Source organism: Taudactylus pleione, unplaced genomic scaffold, assembly GCF_031769625.1.
Source record: "Taudactylus pleione unplaced genomic scaffold, aTauple2 ptg000236l, whole genome shotgun sequence".
In the NCBI taxonomy this organism is placed as follows: Eukaryota; Metazoa; Chordata; class Amphibia; order Anura; family Myobatrachidae; genus Taudactylus; species Taudactylus pleione.
The window spans coordinates 5,404,080-5,424,585 of record NW_028284638.1 but is presented as its reverse complement, the minus strand read 5'-3'; the positions used below and the strand labels follow the sequence as shown (position 1 = coordinate 5,424,585).

At 43.8% G+C, this 20,506-nt stretch overlaps 1 protein-coding gene across 3 annotated transcripts in view; it reads left to right on the top strand.

Annotated features, from left to right (window-relative positions):
• Positions 1-20,506, top strand: part of GSTCD (glutathione S-transferase C-terminal domain containing) — a 221,224-nt gene that overhangs the window by 79,574 nt on the left and 121,144 nt on the right. For all 3 annotated transcript variants that reach the window (XM_088479481.1, XM_088479480.1, XM_088479479.1), the window contains exon 5: positions 2,034-2,127. In XM_088479481.1, the coding sequence (XP_088335607.1) occupies positions 2,034-2,127 (94 nt within the window). The remainder of the gene's footprint in view (positions 1-2,033; positions 2,128-20,506) is intronic.

Here is a 20,506-nt window from a genome sequence, read left to right as displayed (position 1 = left end):
TACAATGAAGGACAAGGACATGGATAATATACATTGATACATTGGTGGCCATAACACCCAATTAAGCAACAGAGCATATGCACCAAGTCTTAGGTGTCCTAGTGGTGAGTAAGAAGTAGATGAAAATAAAGTAAGGAGAAGCACAAGAGGTTAGAGGGCCCTGCTCGCAAGAGCTTACATTCTAAAGGGGAGGGGCAGACAGACGGGCAGATACAGATGGGGAAGACAGGGAGGAGGGAACATGTAGTAGCAAGTTAGGATGAGAGCTGGAAAGTATTGATGAAGTAGTGGGTCTTCAGAGCCCGTTTGAAGGATTGTAGAGAGGTGGAGAGTCGGAGAGGGAGAGAGTTCCAAAGGTGGGGAGTAGCAATGGCAAAATCTTGGAGGCGGGAATGGGAGGAAGTAATCAGTTGGCATGGGAGGCGGCGTGCATTTGTTGAACGAAGAGGGCGGACAGGAGAGTGAAGGGAGATGAGGTCAGAGATGTAAATGGGAGAGGAGTGTGTGAGGGCATTGTAAGCGAGTGTGAGAACCTTGAATTGGGTTCTGAAGGGGAAGGGTAGCCAGTGGAGGGCTTGTAAGAGAGGGGAGGCAGATGTAGAGGGTTTGGAGAGAAAGATGAGTTGAGCGGCAGCATTGAGGACAGACTGGAGAGGAGAGAGATGGGAGTTGGGGAGGCCAGATAGGAGAAGGTTACAGTAATCCAATCTGGAGATGACCAGTGAGTGTATTAGGGTCTTAGTAGCATCCTGGGTGAGAAAGGGTCTGATCCTGGAAATATTTTTAAGATGGAAACAACAGGACTGTGAGAGGTTCTGGATATGTGGTTTGAAGGAGAGGGAGGAGTCCAGGATAACTCCAAGACAGCGCACTTTGGGGCTAGAGGAGATAGTTGTGCCGTCAATTGATAAAGAAATAGTGGGAAGTGAGGTTATGTGAGAGGGTGGGAAGATGATCATCTCAGTCTTGGACGTATTAAGTTTAAGAAATCGCTGGGACATCCAGTGAGTTTGGAAAGTACCTCCACAGTCACTGTGTGCTAAATGTGTGATGACTGATGTTGGCATTATGTGACTTAAGTGCCAAAAGCTATTCAAGTCACAGTCAATAACAACAACTTAAAAAATAGTTTCTGCTTGTATCCTGACATGGTGCTGTAAATTGCTGTTGGAGCCTTGCTCTTAATTGAATCTGCCACTTAAGGTGGGTACACACCTGATCGATATATCTACAGATCGCGTGATCTGCAGATATATCTGCAGATGATGGTCGTTCATACACACTGAACGGCCATCATCTTCTTGTGCCCTCGGTTCCCGGCGGCCAGGGGGCGGGACCCGGTGGGCGTGTCGGGGGCGTGTCCCACCCCCCTCCTCGCGACTGCCACTGTGTGAGTAGTGTCTAAATCCCCTTCACGGAGACAACCCTGATGTCATCAGCCAGTGTCCAGCGTCATTCCCTACCATCCACGTGGGCATAGAGGGGGATATAACCATGTAGCGAGCGTAGAGAGCCACCGAGCCCGAAGCGTGGCGAGCGGACAACTTTTCTTGTCTAAGTGGGGACAACTTACTTATTTAGCTGGCCTTCATGGGCATGAACTGCAGTTCTACCCTCACTCTCGTCACTTCCAGGTCCCTAGCAAGAGGGGAAATAAGCTCTACCCTGTGTGTGTACAGGCGGTCTGCAGACATATCTGTCCATCGGCTGTGCAGCACAGATAATGCGATATGTCGGTGAACTGCGATGTTCAACGACATATCATGGGTACACACTGGCTGACGGGGAGCAGATACATTGGCTGATAAATTGATCGGCCAATGTATCTGTCAGTGTGTACCCAGCATAAGAGTTAGGAAGACTGGAGTAGATTATTTCTTGTTCACTACTGACGATAGCAAGGTGTTTCAATTGTTTTTAACAGTCTTTGACCTACTGACATAACACCTCAAAATCAGGCTTTTCTCTTTTTTCTGTAACAATTGCATATGCTATGAGTAACCTTTGCCTTCAAAAACTCTTTTCTTGTGCAGGAGCATGGTATTGAGGCAATGTTTTCTTCTCATCCCTGCCCATCCAAGACCATTGATTGGGAACAACTCCCACCAGCAGTGAGTCCAACAGAAGGTCAGTGATTATTCTTAACTAGAGACGACTAAAAATCCCCACACTGCAAGTACAACTGTATTTTGCTGAACTATTGTGCTTGAAATAAGTGCACACCTCTCATCTGTCCTAATTTTGGCTGGTCAATCCCAAATCTAGGGACTGTCATGACAGTTAGGACTTTTGTCATATACATCTATTGTTGTTCAAACTGGGTATGTTTCTGCAAAAAATGCAGTAGAAAACCTCTTTGTTGGGGCACTCAATTTATTGTTAAAAAATAAACTTTTATTAATTCCTTCTAACATATGTGTAGGAAATTGAAGGGAAGAACATGTAAGGACAGTTTACTTCCCTAATGTCGTGACCAAACAGATCAATTAATTGCAGATTTTTGAAGATGCCTAAATCAAACATAATACAATACAATTATAGAAAATAGAAGAGGTTCACATAGATGATATAATATTACCAAAAGTGAACCAGAAAAGGAGGCGGAAATAAAATATAATAACCACAGTACACTATTATTAAAGATTTAAATTCTGTGTTTTGGAGATAACAGGCATTGAGACAATTAGTACTCAGGTATTAATGAAGTGACTAATCACCTAACTATACAGAAGGGGCATTAATTATAACCTAGTTGCAAAAGCGCATGTATACGTAGTATTCTAGGTAGATAATCTTAGCTCTGTATAAGATCGGTAAACATACTGTATGTAAGTCCCAAGAAATAGTAGTAACAAAACTCATTGCAAATCTTTATTATTGGACCATGATTGGTGTGATGAGAGTGAAGAAAAACAGCAGGGAAACGCATTATGGATTATTGCACTATGTGGAGTATTCCAAAAAATGATTATAATTACAGTTACATTGTATAAATATCCTGAGATGGTACAAACAAATTATATTTGCATGCATATGTATGCAATAGGATTCTGTCACAGGTGTCAAATGATGTCACACATATCAATGCTTTGTTAATTACCATACACATGGGAAAAGTATGACAATGACATTTTACCCATAATAAAAGCACATAGTGCATAGCATAGGTCAATCCTGATACCTAAATAAATAGATCATGTTTAATAAAGAAACGGTGAACCTGTAAGAAAGATCTGGGACCAGTGGATTCAGCTGCTTCTATTGCCTTCCCGTTTGTGAGGACACAGTAGATGGAAGGTGAGAGAGCAGCGTCCATGCTGAGTTACTCAGACTTTCGATAATCGATTGATCTGCGTCCAATGATGCAATTGCTTGGATTTGCAAAGCTGCCAGTAGGCGTCTCAATAGCATTGCATATTTTTGCACAGCCACTGTGTATAAACAGCGGCATTAGCGTCCATCTCTAATTCAGGCCTTAAATATGCTGGTGTCTTGCCTTTTTGTAATGCTGGCCACACACTCTGTAACATCATATCTAAAATCAGACCGTTGTCATATCTCTGCATCAGAAATCACCGCCGGAAGGGATCACCAAAGTTTACTTTATTCCTGACACTGAAATGCGCAGTATTGACTTGGTGTGGCTGATTTTACTTTTAGAAATTCCATTGTTGATGTTTTGTTTAGAAAAATGGTGTAAAATATGAGACTTATTTTAAAAGTGCAGCTACATATACACTGAGTGGCCAAACTATTATGACCACTGGGTTAGTACTTTGTTAGGTTACCATTTGTGACAAATGTTCAATGGGATTGAGGAGGCCACTGCAGCAGAGAAAAGTCTTTGTCATACTCCTCTTACCTTTATCGTATCATGTGAGCCATATGGCACAGAGCAATGTCCTGCTGGAAGTATCCATCTCCATTGGGAAAAGCAATCAACATCACTGGCAGCATTTAAATAACCTTGGCTGGTCAGACATTGCTCCACATAAATCAAACGGCCCAGACATTACCATGAACATGAAAGCACACCCCATGCCATAACATTGCCTCCACATGCCTTAAGAGAGTAGTGACGATGCAAGAATGAGCCATGTTTCCATGCTGTTGTCTCCATGTCCTCATGACTTGTTTCTAAACATTTACTGTCCAATTTTGTGTTCCTGAACAAACTGGAAGCGATGACGTACAGACAGGCCTTTTGCGTCTGTAGCCCATACGATGAATTGTGCTGCGTACTGTTCTTTTATATGCCATCTGAATTGGTCCCTGACAGTTTATTTGTAATTTGATGTACTGTTGCCCACCAGTGGGGCTGAATTAGTTTGCCCACTCTCTGTTTTGCTCAAGCATCCAGCAGCTGTTTACTGACCACAGACCTTGCGCTCAGACCCAATTCTTTGTCTGCTGCTCCATTCTGTGTACACTTTAACAACTAACCACCTAGAACAATTCACCAGTGCAGCCATTTTGCTAATTCTCGCACTGCTGCTGCAAGCGCCAATCATCCCACATTCAAAGTCTGTCAGATGGCGTAGTTTACCCATTACGTCATGAGTGATACACTTCATTACTCTCTGCATACTTTCACCTTTTTTGTTCTTGTACAGATTCAGACACCCTACTTCAGCATTATATGCCGAATAACTACTTTTCATAAAATTGCCTGATGGACATATTTATCTGTATTACCTGGGTACGTACACTTAGTGGAAGGAGTGCATAGTTCATGGGTTAAGTTCTGTAAACCGCTAATAATGCACATATTTATGTAAAATAAAAAGTCTGTATTGAAGTTGCACAGTGTGGTTTAATGTCGAAAAATATTTTATTTTGTAAAAAGTGTGTTCTATGCATTTTGGCATTCTTTAATAGGGTTTTAATTATTTAAGGAAAAATTGGTTACTCCCTTGGGTCATTTTCCGAATACAGTAAGTCATCTTTGTGAATATCAAATCTGGAAAAAATGCTTGGATAGTTTTGAGGAACTTCAAAGAACTTAAAGCTAGGAGAAAAAAGTATTGGTAGTTAACTTTAAATAAACAAAACAAGGAGTGTATTGATCATTAAGCACTTATTGCAGCAATGCAATATCTTCTATCATTGCAATTTAACAAAAGTTTGCTAAGATTCAGCTCCCTGGCAATACTGACTGGCAGCGTAAAGTGGACTCTATCCTCTTCGCCAACCAATCTTTGGGACTTCTTTGAGCCATCTTGCTCATGTGCATGGGAACTGAACCCCCCTCTCCCAGTCTCCCAATGTAAAAACAAAATATTCTATAAAAGAATGCCTTATTTAATTAAAGCTTTTCTTTCCTTCTCTGGAAACCCCCATCATTGCTAAGAGGATTGCTGTGCTATTAATTACATAAGCAGGCTATAGTGTAGCACAAGTTAAGTAGACCTCACAGCTCTCACTGGCTGTCTGACAGACCCCTGCTGGAGGAAGAAGGTCCATAACCAGAAACCCCCCCACTGGAAAAGAAGGTCCCCAACTGCCCCTGCAGCTCTGGCCTCAGAGTGTGTGAAGCCAGTGGGCCTGCTTCCACCAGCGAATCAGCACATTTTGCAAACCCAACCCTGATAGAGGTCCTGCGATTCGGCACCTCCCGCCATTACGCAACCACTGGAGATACTGCAAATCGGCATCTCCTTCAACCCCACATGAGGTCCCACGAATTGGCACCTCCTGCACACACACCCTTCCTTCTTACCGGAGGTCCTGTGGATCACACACAATGCAAAGAGGGTTGTTTAACAGCTGGCTATACAAGATATCAGCACAACAAATCAGATAGAGATTGAGGAAGATAGAGAGAAGAGAAAGAGATGGTAGGATGGAGGGGGAGGGCGAGAGATGGCAGGAAGAGGGGGAGACAGATGGGAGAAAGGTAGAGGAGAAGACAGAGATGGGAGAAAGAAGGGAGATGGTAAGAGAAAAACGGGAGGAAGTTGAAGAAGGGGAGAGCAACGCCGGTAAAAATAGCTAGCCACCTAGCAAATGTCTGATCCAAAAAACTAATCTTTCTTAAATATGCAATACTCTGTGTTAACAACAACCCGCAGTATCCTTTCATGAATAGGTAAAAACAATGGTGAAAACATCTCTTTTGGCTAGAGTTTAGTTTTATCACCATATCATAAATAGGACTCCTCAGGATTGCTTAAGTTATCACTCCTCCTTTTAGTGCAAACTTGTAGTTCATGACACAAATCTCACGAATCAAAGGCTCAATCAACTCGTAAATGTCTTAAGTTTTAAAAATTCTCTGAATGCAAAAAGTATTTGTAATCATGAATAGATATTCTGTGTTTAAGTCCTGGAGTTAAGGACATTAATTACCTGGTGTTAGCTATTCCTTATCTCCTGTAAACCAAACAAGGAATTCACTTCTAACATTATTTAACTTGCAAAACCATTGATAAATGCTACTTTGCCATTTAAATTCCTTTCATATTTACTGTTATCTACCTTGATCTGTTCCTATGTTTTATATACAAAGCAAACCTGTCTATTCTAAGAGAAATGTACCATACTAGTAATATTTTGTGCATACTTCATACTGTTTTTATGTACACAGAATTGTCAATCTACAGATGTGTCCACATACACCTATCTTTATATTGCTCAAAATAGTCGTCCTTGGCGCATTACAAAACTTGCGACAAAGCAGCGCTGCGTGGACATGTAGCAGTTTTAAAACTTTGGCACCGGTGGAGAAAATTTTATTTACTACAAAGGTGTTGTTTTTTTTTCCGCTGGTGGGCTTAGCTGTCATTTTTTTTACAATTAGTGTTTAATGCAGGCACAGTACAGTTTTGGAAAGACATCTGCCATTGGAAAATTGCTATTGCTATGATACAGTTATGGCCTCCATCGTACAATGTTATTATTGACATCTAATAAAATTGATATATACAGACATGGACAAATTTGTAGACTAGAGCTAGAAAAGAAACTCCCTTTTAGGGGCACTCTTGAATGAATGTATATAGTATGAAATGATAGTTGTAATTAAAACATAACCTTTTTTATTATATTATTCTAAAAAATTAGGGATATATAGACTCAAAATAATATTACATAATAGCAAGTCTACCCAATTATTTAAAATAACAGATGTTGCTCAGTAATCTATAATCATGCAATAATCTGGTGACAATATGATGGTGAAAATAATTAACAGTACTCAGTACGGAATATAAATAACAGAGAAAGTTTCTAGGGACTAAACTGCCCCCTGTGAGTGCTATGGCAGTTTTTACCTTAGGAGTTTGCATTCCCCTGTTAATATATATAAAATTACCTTAATAGATCGCTAGGTCAAATATACCAGTACTTCAACATAAAATTTGAATGGACAGTTAAAACTGTAAATCAAACTGTTATTAGCCGTTAATTAGTGGTTAATCAATAAATTCTAATAATACAAACATACAATTTTCACCCACTTAAAAAGAAATAGCTGTGTCCGAGGGAAATCGGATCATTCCTGCCGGTAAAGCTTCCATATATTGCTCCCCGCTCTGTACCAGGGAATCGATAACAAGGACACGCGTTTCGCCCTATGGGCTTGATCACCATGAGCCTCATTTCACAGGTATTTCTTTTCAGTGGTTAGCGACTTCTCCCAGTGGCACATCCGGTCCTTGGACTCTGCTCAACGAAAACCCTAGACAGCAGAAGGTGACCAGGACATTGGTTTCTTTGATATGCAAGGATACTGGACTGGAACCGGAGTGAACAGACTAGGTCCACAGGGAAACCCCTCATCTAGTGACCTGTTAAGGCCAGTGAGACCAGGGATATACTCCAGGAACCAGGAAAACCTGTGGAACCTCCGGAACAGTATAGTACTGGTAGATTGGAGCTGTGGGTATCATTCAGACCCGCTCGCGAGTGCAGGACAGGACGCTCACAAGCGGGTTGATGATGCCCTAGTGAGCATGCGCACGACGGAGGGAGCTCCGTCGTGCGCATGCGCGAGACCCGCATAGCGACAGCCAAGCTGTCGCTCGGGTCTCGCACCAAAGGGGGCGTGCTGTCGATGGTGAGTGACAGCACGCCCCCTTTGGTGGGCGTGCCGGGGGCGTGGCTGCCAGATGGAGGCGTTCCCATGGGAACGCCTACCGTCTGGGTCCGGCCCCACTGACATCACTAGTGATGTCAGTGGGAGTGATTTTGGCTCTGATAGAGCCAAAATCACTCCAGGGCTTGCGGCAGCGAGACCCTACCGCAGGGTCTCGTCGCAAGCCCGATGGTTGCGATGGTCTTGACCATCGCGACCATCATCATGGACGCTCGCATAAGCTGTGGGTGGTAACCCACAGCTATGCGAGCGTCCAAAAGGCCGCTCCAAATTTAAATAGGACGGCCCTGATTTAGAGCGAGCGCTCTGGTCAGAGCGTCCGGCTCTGAATCAGGGCCTCAGAACTCAAGTCAGGAATCGGAGTCTTATGTAGTCAGAGTACAAATTGAGGAAGCTGCAATTCTAGTACTGCTCTGGCACAAGTCTGGATTAGTAATACAATTTACTGGACACCTCAGTGTACAGACCGTATACTGCACACTGGACCCTAGCCCTGGAACCAGCACCCTTCTCTGTACCAACCCAAGACAGTAGCATATAAACCAATACAAGGTCAGCACAGTAGTATAAACTGATATCCTGGACCACTAAGCACAGAGCACAGCATAGGTAACCTCCATGCACTGTCCCAGCAGTATGATGGAATGAAGACCGCGGCTGTACTCGCCAGCTCTGCATGAAAGATGCTGCACTAATAGGTGGAGATACACAGGTGAAAGGCAGTATACTTGCTGGCTGAGATGAAGTGGTTGGAGCAGGTCTGTGTGCAGCGTGGGAGCTGTGGTGCTGACAGGTAACGGAACACAGAGGCAGATTAAAATGTAGGTCTGTATACAGCGTGGAAGCTGCGGCGCTGACAGGTAACGCTACACAGCGGCAGGTGGAAAGCTGGTAGTTGTAAACTCACTAGCTGACCAGAGTGGAAGAAGCAGGTTTGTATACAGCATGGAAGCTGCGGTGGGCAGATGATGATACTCAGCAGCAGATGGAGAATCCACGAAGTAGCAGATAGAGTAACAGAGGCCACGATCGCAGGATACAGGAGTAAGCCTATCCTAGGTAGGAACACGTTCAGGCAATGGGTTGCTCACAGAAACTAGTTTAAATAGGAGGTTGTGAATAGCCATTGGTCTAGCTGACCAGGTGAACGCACAGCTGAGCTGCTCAGGTGAATCAGGTCACTGAAATGGAATGTTTCTGCATAGGCCTGGATACAGCAATGAAGGAGTGTCTGAGCTTGTCAGAATTGCTAAAACCCAGATTTGTGACAGTCTTCAATCTTCCAATCAGTCATTCATAATACTGAAATGGAGAAAAGTAGTCACTCTGTTTGGTATCATCATGTGCACCACACTGAACATGGACCAGAGAAAGCAAAGGAAAGTGTTGTCTGAGGACATCAGAAAGAAAATTATAGACACACCTTTTAAAGGTAAAGACTATAAAACCATCTCCAAGCAGCTTGATGTTCATGTGACTACAGTTGTAAATATTATTAAGAAGTTTAAAGTCCTTTGGACTGTAACCAATTTCCGTGGACACGGCCGCAAGAGTAAATAGACCCCAGATTAAACAGAAGTATAGTGAGAACGGCAGAAAAAGAGCCAAAGAAAACTTACATAGAAGTACAAGCTGGACTTCCAAGGTCAAGGAACGTTATTGTCTGACCGCACCATCTGAAATGTTTTTGCGACAGTGAATGCATATTGACAAACCACAATGCATCTGGGAAAATATCCTTTGGACTGTAGCTTTTTTGGCAAGTCACCTCAGCTCTATGTTCACAGACAAAAAAATTAAGCTATTAAAATAAAAGAACACCATACCTACTGTGACACATGGAGGAAGCTTGGTTATGTTTTGTGGCTTTTTTGCTGCATCTGTGCAGGGCTCAATAAATATCAAGACTATCAAGGCAGTCTGGTGTGAAACATACTGGCAAAAGAAATTGTAGTTGCTCAAATCAGCTTAATTGCATAACACAGGTGCTTGTAAAGGGTGGGTTTACTCTGAACACAGAAAAAAAAGAGATTTGCCCCCCAGCACACTGCAGCAAAAACAATACTTGAATCCTACATGATAATAGCGATTCAGAGGTATTAGTTACATACATTTGCAAATATATGAATAAGCGCCAGGCCAATCGTCAAGGCTCCTCTATACTGGCGTCCCTAGCATTAAGGGGTTCACATCCGAGAAGCAAGGCACCCCAAAAAAATTCCAACCAAGGGCCATCCACAGGGCATCACACGAAAAAGGGAAAAAGGTGATAGTGAAGTATAAAGAAAAGATGTGTAAGTATAAATCAATAAGTGTTAATGAAATGAGAAAGAATTAAAATGACATAAATAATATACAAACAAATAGAAAAGTGATAAAAGTATTCTATGTGAATTAAGTGGTGATGCCATGAGAAAGGCCCAGTCAGAACCCCCCCGGGGGCCCCACTCCCAAACGCTCACCCCAAAATAATTATTGCTACATAATAGTAGCACCCACTCTGGGTCATATAATTACAATTGATGTACTGCATGATAACAGTACATATAAAGCTAACTTACCTTGGAGGTACCCCAAAAAACCTCCACATGGCACTATAAGCATCAGCACATCCTCCTAATGCTGACTGCCTTCATGCCTCTCCAAACTTGCAAAAGAAATTGTAGTTGCTCAGATCAGCTTAATTGCATAACACAGGTGCTTGTAAAGGGCGGGGTTTACTCTGAACACAGAAAAAAAAGAGATTTGCCCCCCAGCACACTGCAGCAAAAACAATACTTAAATCCTACATGATAATCGCTATTATCATGTAGGATTTAAGTATTGTTTTTGCTGCAGTGTGCTGGGGAGCAAATCTCTTTTTTTTCTGTGAAACATACTGCCCAGTGTCAGAAAGCTCTCTCTCAGTCGCAGATCTTGGGTCCTCCAACAGGATAATAACCCAAATCATGCAGCTAAAAGCACCCAACACTGGATAAGAACAAAACATTGGACTATTCTTAAGTGGTTTTCATTGAGCCCTAATCTGAATCCTATCGAACATCTATGGAAAGAGCTGAAAAGTGCAGTCTGGAGAAGGCACCCATCAAACCTGAGACAGCTGAAGCAGCTTGCTCAGGAAGAGTGGGCCAAACTACCTGTTGACATGTGCAGAAGTCTCATTGAAAGCTACAGAAATTGCTTGATTGCAGTGACTGCCTCTAACTGATGTACAAGAAACTATTAGATTTAGGATCCTGTAATTTTTGCCTATGCAATTTTCATTTGTTTTATTTAAAATACTCCAAAATAAAACGCAAAGTCTGATTTCTATTAAATATGGAATGAACTGTGGGCCTGATTCAGATGTGTGCGCAAATTGTGCTTAGAGACATTCACTGAAAGCATCTCACATCTGCTGTACACGCACCAGAAACATCGAATGCAGATCACAGACTTCTGAGTATGTCTAAAAAAAACCAAACACGGTGCGATATGGCAGCCGATCCGACGGATTGGTACAAAATCACTGCTATATCGTTCCGTGTGCGGGTATGATATTGGCCAGTGGGCGCTCCTGTGGGATTGTACTTCGCTCCTCCAGATTATTCTGCAGGTTCTGTATGATCTCATGCAGCACTATAAGGGTGGGGTAGGGGGAGGGCCTACATATCGGTTGACCACCCGATCGCTCCATGTGTGGGGACCGCCCGATATGTCGGCCATCGCATCGCAAGGTGTATATCGCACCGTGTATGGGGCCCTTAAGCTGTCACAGAAATAGCGGCTCTCGAGACACGCAGAGGCCCCTGCTGCTGCGAGCAGGAACCAAGTGGCTAATTTATGGATGCCCAGAAAACAGTGTTATTAATGGTCCGACACGCCTGCGTTTTTCTAACCACCTCCTCCAGTCACTGACTACCTGCCACTTACTTTGCAAGTTAATCCTCTGTGTGAGTATAATCGCAAATAAATAGTTTTACCTGTGCAGTATGGTTTACACGCATCCGCAATGGCAAACAATCGCTCAATCTGTGTAAATATTGGCATTGCGTTCACATCTGAATCAGGCCAAATGATGGATGTCAGTTACGTGTGTATAGTACATATAGTATGTGTGGGCGTGTGATCACCTTAAAATTCCCGGAGTCTGCTCTGCACAGATTGCATTGTTTCTAGTTATCTTCATCAGGTCTGGACAGACCATTTTGAGTAGCTCATGAAAAGTGGTCAATGACATATATGCAAACTCAGAAAATTATTCCAAATACTTTCTTAAGTCAAATGAAAATGATCATCTGCGGCCTGCACATCTGGCAAGATGCCTCCAGCAAGACTGATACAGATGAAGCCATCAGAAACAAATTTAAAATGATTAAATCCAGATTGAGAGCACAGCTTTATAATCTCTATTAAATGGCACAGATTAATTTAATTATTCTAAGAATGAAAAATGCATCTCAAACACCAATTCGAACACATTTGAGTCAAAGCACAGTAAGCATATACAGTAGTAATGCTGAGTAAGCACATTGCAAATGTGTGTTACAAAGTCTCAACACAAATTAATGCTCTTGTGGACATAAACTGTGCAAAGCATAATATATTTTTGTATTGACGCAAAGTACCAGAGCCAGCTCTAGCCAAATTAGTGCCCTAGGCAAGATTTTGGGTGGTGCCCCCACCCATGGAATTCTGAAAAGTATGGTCTCATGTCTGGCGGTTCAAATCCCGACTCCGGAAGACCGGCAGCAGTGAAGATCCCGACAGGGAATTAAGGTAAGTATTACTAAACCTCCCCCCCTAACCCTAATCCTCCCTTAGCGGTGCTTAACCCTAACCTCCCCCCTAGTGCCTAACCCTAACCCCTTCTAAGTGCCTAAACCTACCCCCCCTGTCCCCGCAGCCTAAACCTAACCCTCCCGAGGGGTGCCTAACCCTAACCTCCTCCTGGGGATTTCTAACCCTAACCCCCCCTTCCCCTAGCCTAACCCTCCCGGGGGGTGCCTAACCTTAAGTCCCCCCCCGGGAGACCCTAACCTAAAAACAGCTGTCTGCGTCTGCCACCCGGCTTATCTTCGTTCGGGATAGGAATAATGATAGGCATCGGGATTTCAATGCCTATCATTAGTCCCCTGTCGGGATTACACAGTCGGGAAGCCGGCGGTTGGCATTTCGACCATCGGCTTCCTGACTGCATACCCTCCCAGCACAGCACCTATCTCCCAGCACAAACTCAGCACCCGCTCCCAACACAGCTCAGATCACTGCACCCATCTCCCTGCACAGAACTCGGCACCTCCTCCCAACACAGCACAGATCACAGCACCCCTCTCCCAGCACAACACAGATCAAAGCAACTATCATTCCTCTCCAAGCACAGCACCCTTTACCCTTCTCCCAGCACAGAACCCTTCATCCCTCTCCCAGCACAGATCAAAGCACAGCTCACAGCACTCATTGCCAAATACAGTACACCACCCATCGCCCCTCTTCCAGCACAGCACAGATTACAGCACCCATCACCCTGGCCCTCACCCAGCACAGCATTGTGTCAGCACCCCTCACCTGACCTAGATGGGCTTGGATGCCCCTAGGATTCCAAATGCCCTAGGAATCTTCTTAGTTTGCCTATGCCTAGGGTTGGCTCTGCAAAGTACTACAGTTCGCAAAGTAAAAATGATGCTTTGTTTTTTAACATTGCATTGTTGTTTAATTTGGAAGTGGTAATTACCATTACAGGTGTTTTATTGCTGTTTGATGTAGTAGTGTATTAGATGCAATTACTGCAGCGCTGCTATACTATTTATCAGGTAGAAACATTGATACTCACATTCTGCCTGCCTTTTACTACAATTTAAAACACAAAAAGTATATAGTTCTTACATTTTAGCAGTATTCTGGTCCATCTATATCGTTGTGACTGTAATTGATGCTGGTGGAGGATTGCTATAGACCATGTGCATCTAGTAGCTGGATGCATCGAGCATCTCCTAACACTTGTCCTGCATTTCTTTCTGCATAATATAGACCATGTGCATCTAGTAGCTGGATGCATCGAGCATCTCCTAACACTTGTCCTGCATTTCTTTCTGCATAATATAGACCATGTGCATCTAGTAGCTGGATGCATCGAGCATCTCCTAACACTTGTCCTGCATTTCTTTCTGCATAATATAGACCATGTGCATCTAGTAGCTGGATGCATCGAGCATCTCCTAACACTTGTCCTGCATTTCTTTCTGCATAATATATTACGTTCAAAGGCATATGGTTTTTTTAGCTGTTCGACCAGTGATTCCCAAACTTATTTGAATCACGGCACACTAGAGTATCAGCATTGTTTTCACAACATCCCTAAGTTTAAGTTTGTTATTGAGAAATTCAGAAAAAAATGAAGTAAAGTGAAGTAAATTGTGCTTACCTATAATCCTTCGGTTCAGTTATGTGGTGGTGGACAGGTTAGCACTTCTGTTTGTCCACATATTTACATTACATTGACCATAAATAATTTGATTTGGTGCTGAACCACCAACATGAGGTACCCCTGCAAGTGTCCCAAGGCACCCCAGGGTGCCACGGTGCATAGTTTGAGAACCACTGTGTTAGACTGTTAACATATTATAGAAAACATGTTCGTTCCCCGTATATAGAGAGGGTGATTCCACAGAATCATTGTTCTCAAACCCAGGGGAATAACAGGTAATACTGACCTGCAAGAGCCTGTGGAAAAGGCCTCATTGCTAACTTTTACAGCCAAACACAAGTTATTATAGAAAATTACTAATGGCCGACGTACATTCCCAGCAATACAAAATATACATCTATTGCTAGACATAAAGTTAACAGGATTTTGTGGGGTTCTTATGTGTTGTTCATACAGCATATTAGAATACAACATGTAAATAAAAAAAGTTGAAAAAGTCAGCACTTTTTTGACACCACTCATATTGTTTTTGTGTTTTCAAACAAAATAGCTTATTGTCCCCATTAACAGTAATATAAAATAGTGGCTGCTCAAATCAACTTAACAGGTGCTTGAAGAGGAAGGGGTTTAATCTAGGCTAGATAAAAGAAGAAAAAATGTTCCCCCCAGCACACTGCAAAAGACCAGCTATGAGATTTATATACTACATGATAATTGAAATCCAGAGATGTTTTCTGCATATATTCGCAAAGATATGTTTAAGCCACCCGGGCCGCGTCAAGGCGTCTCCATTAATACAGTTACACATTTTCTCTACGCCGGTATATACTACTCTACTTTCAGCAGTATTTGTACGGCTCACTTAAACAGTGGAATTCTTTATAAGACACAAATATGTTAAAGAAGCATTAAATAAAAAATCTTCAGCCTCATTTCTAAGTCTCTTTAAATGCACCTGCATGTATTTCCTGACAGCTGGAGTTAAAAGCCTCCATTTCATACTGTTCTACAGGGACATGCTTATGTCTTTGACCTAAGTAAACCAGAAGTATGTGTTAATCCCTTGTAAAGCCGTGAACTCACAGGTTATTGACTGGGATGCTGAGTGATTATTGGGGTAGGCTGGATCCTAATGAACCCTTCTTGGCAGACCTATCTCCTTACTGTTGGCACATGATTTTCCTTGTAAATCTCAGACATCATTGCTTCCTAGGGCTGAGCACAGAATAAGCACCTTGCAATAGGAACCCAAATCCTTCATCCTAGACATGATTTATTTCCTTAAAGAAAATTTGTGAATATTTTAACCCTGACAACTGACACACACAAGAATTGTCTCTTGTGAAAAAGCTCTTATTCTATCAGACAACACAAGACACTGGGCAGCGGATAAGGTGGGAGAAAGTGACAGGCAAAGTGCTTGTTTAAATTATGATATGAGGCAAAATGTGGATCTGTTGTCCATGAAGGTCTGTCATTAAGTTTCAACAGAATTCAACCCATCAAACTGTTTCACCTATTTGGGCTTTGTGTTATAAATTCCAAAATTGGTACATCTGATTACTCAGTACCTGCATTTATGTTTCAAAGGAACTGCCATTCATGGATTCAGGTTCGCTATGAAAACAAAAATGATAGTAAAAATGGGGATGTAGTTAGGATACCGGCAGGCGGGATCCTAACTACATCCCCATTTTGAATGAAGGTAAGCCGGGTGTCTTAGTGTGTAGCCACGGGGGGACTTAAGGTTAGGCACCCCCCCCGGGAAGGTTAGGGTACGTAAAGGGGGGGGGATAGGGTTAGCCCCCCCCCCCCCACCCGAAGGGTTAGGTTTAGGATGCGGGGAGGGGGGATTAGGTTTAGGCACTAACAGGGGGTGGTTAGGGTTAGGCACCCCTAAGGGAGGGTTAGACTACTTACCTGATGCAGTTGGGATTCCAACCCGTCGAGCTGCCGCTGTCAGTATTTTATCCATTTAGCCGCTGGCATTACATACGGATTCCGTCAAAATGATAGCATAAATATTTTCACTGAAAAGCAGACATAAATGCAAAAGATTCTTTTTATTACTAAAAATTTTACAAAGCAAAGTTCGGGACACATATAAGGCCAAATCTGGACAGTCTTGCTGTAGTAAAGATATTAGCATTTCAGGCCACATGCAGGCAAGAGAGGAATCACTAATGTCTGCTTTTGAGTGAACTTTGTTATATGAGTGCTGCTAGTTTTCCTGATTTATCACTCCATAGCCCATGGAAAGAACTTTTTTCGTTCACAAGGGTGCCACACAGGGCCGTTGAGAGTCTTGCCGGGCCCCGGTAAAGAGGGGGCGTGGCCCAATCGCGGGAGGCGTGGCCACGCCCCTTCAAATAAAAAAGTACAAAAAAGTATATGCGGCGCTGTGCGCCGGGGAGGGGGGTGCTGCGAGCCCCTCAGCCCGGTGCAAAGCCAGGGGGGGCGCGATCAGTGTGATCGCTCCCCCCCTCAGGCATAGGAGATTGCTCGCGGCTGCTAAGCAGCAGCCACAGCAATCTCCCACTGCATCTCAGCACACGCTGTGTGCTGGGAGATAGTGAGGAGGGGGGGGGCGCTGGACCCGGGCCCCTCTGGAAGCCCGGGGTAAATTGTACCCGCTCCCCCCCCCCTCTCGGCGCCCCTGGTGCCACAATGTTTTAGGTGGGGGGACGACTTTAAATTTTATTTTGGTGTCACTAAATTGTTGAATGTCACCCCCTCAGGCAGCCGGAGTAACCCGCTACATTACCTACTTTATGACACAGATCAGTAAGCTTGAGGGGTCTTTGCTTTTGCTGGTTTGGCCTCTGTATGCGGACATCACTGCTGTCTCCCAGTCTCTTCACTCTCAGACACAACACTAACACAGCGCTACTGGGCAGCTACGGGAACACATGCAGTCAGTAGTGCGTCCCTGTACATACAAGTTATCCAACCAGAGCCGGAAGAGGAGAAGGACTTTTACCCGCATTCTGCCGAGGTGTGGTGCCCGCACTGAACGGCGTTCACTGAACATCATTCAGTGAAGGAGCCCGACCTCCTATCTCTGAACATGCCGTCAGGTTGACGGGCATGTTCAGTAGACAGTCGGGTCAGCAAGGACCCAGCTGCACGCGCATAGCTGGTCCTTGCCGGCTATTCATTACCCGACTTTGTGAACAATACGACCAAAACCTCCTGGTCTTGGTCGGATTGTTCACAAAGTCGGGTAATGGATAGGCCCCTTTGCAGTCAATCACCAGGGTCTTCCACCTATATACAGTACCCTCCACACTCCACCCTGTGCAGCTGTCAACATCACACAATCAACCTTTAATAGCTGCAAGTTTGCTAATGCGAGCTTGTTTTATGAAAGTCGCAGACATCACACAAAAGCGCACACCTGAGAAATGTGAGATGCATTTAGAGGTGTCAATTTCCGGGAGTCGCTGCGAGGGTGTGCATCTTTTCTACATAATGCAACCTGAGAGAGGCACGTGAATAAGTGGACAAACCATCCTGGAACCCCAAAAAATTGACAACTGAGATAGCAGGACCATAAGGAAACTACTGGAGGTTTTTATTAATGGTTGAAAAATAATAGCTTTTTACCAATGACATTTCTCTGTGGCAGTGATACTCTGCTCCCTGGGAAATGCTGGCTGGCAGCAGTAAGAATAGTTTTACCCTTCGCCAGCTAGAAGCCGCTGCTCATGCATAACCTGGTTCACATATGCATAGTATAACTGGAAGCCCTGATGTGGGGTTCCAGTGCAACTTTTATTTAAAAGAAAAATGCATACAATAAAAATTCTATGATTACTTGCTGCTATGGGGATCCTAAGATGACAATCACAATAAAAGGTTATGATCCTTAACAAGTAGGATTTCCTCATGCTTTGCATGTTGAAGCTTTCTCTAGAGCAGGCATGTCAAACTCAAAATACCAACCGAGCTGAATATTCAAGGTCTAAGAGTGCATGGGCAGCAAAAAAAAAAGGTCATATGCAATTTTGAAAGGTTTATTATTAATAAAAACTAATGATGCCCCCTGTAGTAGTGCCCTTTATGCAATTCCCCCCTCTATTAGAGCCCCTTATGCAATGTCCCCTGAATTTGTGCCCATTATGTAATGCCCCTTATGCAGTGCCCTAGTAGTGCCCGTTATGCAGTGCACCAGCAAAGCCCCTTATGTTGTGCCCCCAGTAATGTCCCTTATGCAGTGCCCACAGTAATGCCCCTTATGCAGAGCCCCCAGTAATGTCCTTAGTAATGCCCCTAGAAGTGCACATTATGCAGTGTCCCCAGTAATGCCCTTTATGCAGAGCCCCCATTAATGTCCCTAATAGTGCCCCTTATGCAGTGCCCCCAGTAATGCCCCTTATGCAGAGCCCCCAGAAATTCCTTAGTAGTGCCCCTTATGCAGAGCCCCCAGTAATGCCCCCTATGCAGAGCTCCCTGTAATGCCCCTTATGCAGAGCCCAGTATATTGTGTCCCCTCCCAGTATAGAACAGACTCCACTCACCTGTGCGCTACTTACCTTTCTTCACAATGGCTGCTGGGCACTGCTCCAGTCCACACCGTCATCTCTCCCACCGTCCCGCGTAGACGTTGCCGCTGACTGGATCTAATTAGATCCAGAGCGGCAGGCGCAGGCTCCTCTCATTGCAGGAGATGCGGGTGACGTCATGACATCACCCACGCGCTGCATCACTGGGAACTCTGGCCTCTGAAGTGATCAGAGGTTTCTGATCGCTTCAGAGACCAGTGTTGCCAGCTTTAAAAGAAGTAAACACTGCCCGATCGGAGCTGAGCTCCGATCCTGGCAGGGATGTGGGCCACACATTATATATATGTGGGCCCACACTCTCGGGCCTCAAAAAATGTTTGTTCAGGCCGCATGTTTGACATGCCTGCTCTAGAGAAACCCAGCAAATAGTTTCCCATCAGGGCAATCTTTGCATGGGGTTGGGTTTGAAATACCAACAGTGGAAGCCTGACAGGAGCAGAATCTCGACGGCGCAGGCAAGTCACCTAACCCTCCCTTGGGGGTGCCTAACCCCAAAATTCCCTGGGTGGTGCCTAACCCTAAGTCCCCCCAGGGGTGCCTAAACGCCCCCCGCTGCTAAGAACTAAGTGTCCACGCTTACCTAGAGAGAGAAAAAATACCAACAATAAAAAACAGGCGCTGAAATGAATAGTTCTTGCCAAGCAGCTACTAATATAGGGCTAGTCACTCCCTATCACAAGCAAAATACAAAGAAAAGGTAGTAGCGCTACACAACTCAATGACATGTAGAACTCATGCATATGGTATTATACAGACAATATATTTAATGTTAGTAAAAATTTTAAAAATACATTGACAGTGTCAAAAAATGTATGTGAATATATAAATCACAATTAATGTGACATAAAAAATCAAATCTCACCCATAACCTCAATGCCATTGGGGCCTGTTCATATACAGCATATTGATGGGGGACACAGGAGTATCAACTAAATGGATATCCACTGGATGTTTATCCTATATGCCGCTAGAGGAGTTTCCCTTGAATAGATGTTGAAGCAAATTGAATGAAAGAGTCCTCAACCTATGCGGTGCCCACAGGCGACAGGAGTTCCGATATAGCTGGATGTATGTCCTGGTTGCCGTTAGAGGGGTGACCCTTAGAAATGTGATGAAACAATTCAAGGTAGATGGGTCCTCAAAATTTGCGGTATCCACAGGCAACAGATGTCCCGGTATAACTTAAGTGTTGAAATCCTCCTGGTTAGTCCTATTGTCCCAAAAGCTGGTATAAGGCCAAATGGATCTGATGTTGGAAGGATAGGCAGTAGGTGTGGGTGAAAGTCCCTATGTAGGGCTGACGCGTTTCGCTGCTACAAAGTGTAGCTTTATCAAAGATGTCTAATAGATGTCCAAGATGGTGCTTTTATACCCCTCTAAATGAGGTTACTAATTGGCACCTGGTCACAATTAGAAATACCATATGCTTACAAATAAATA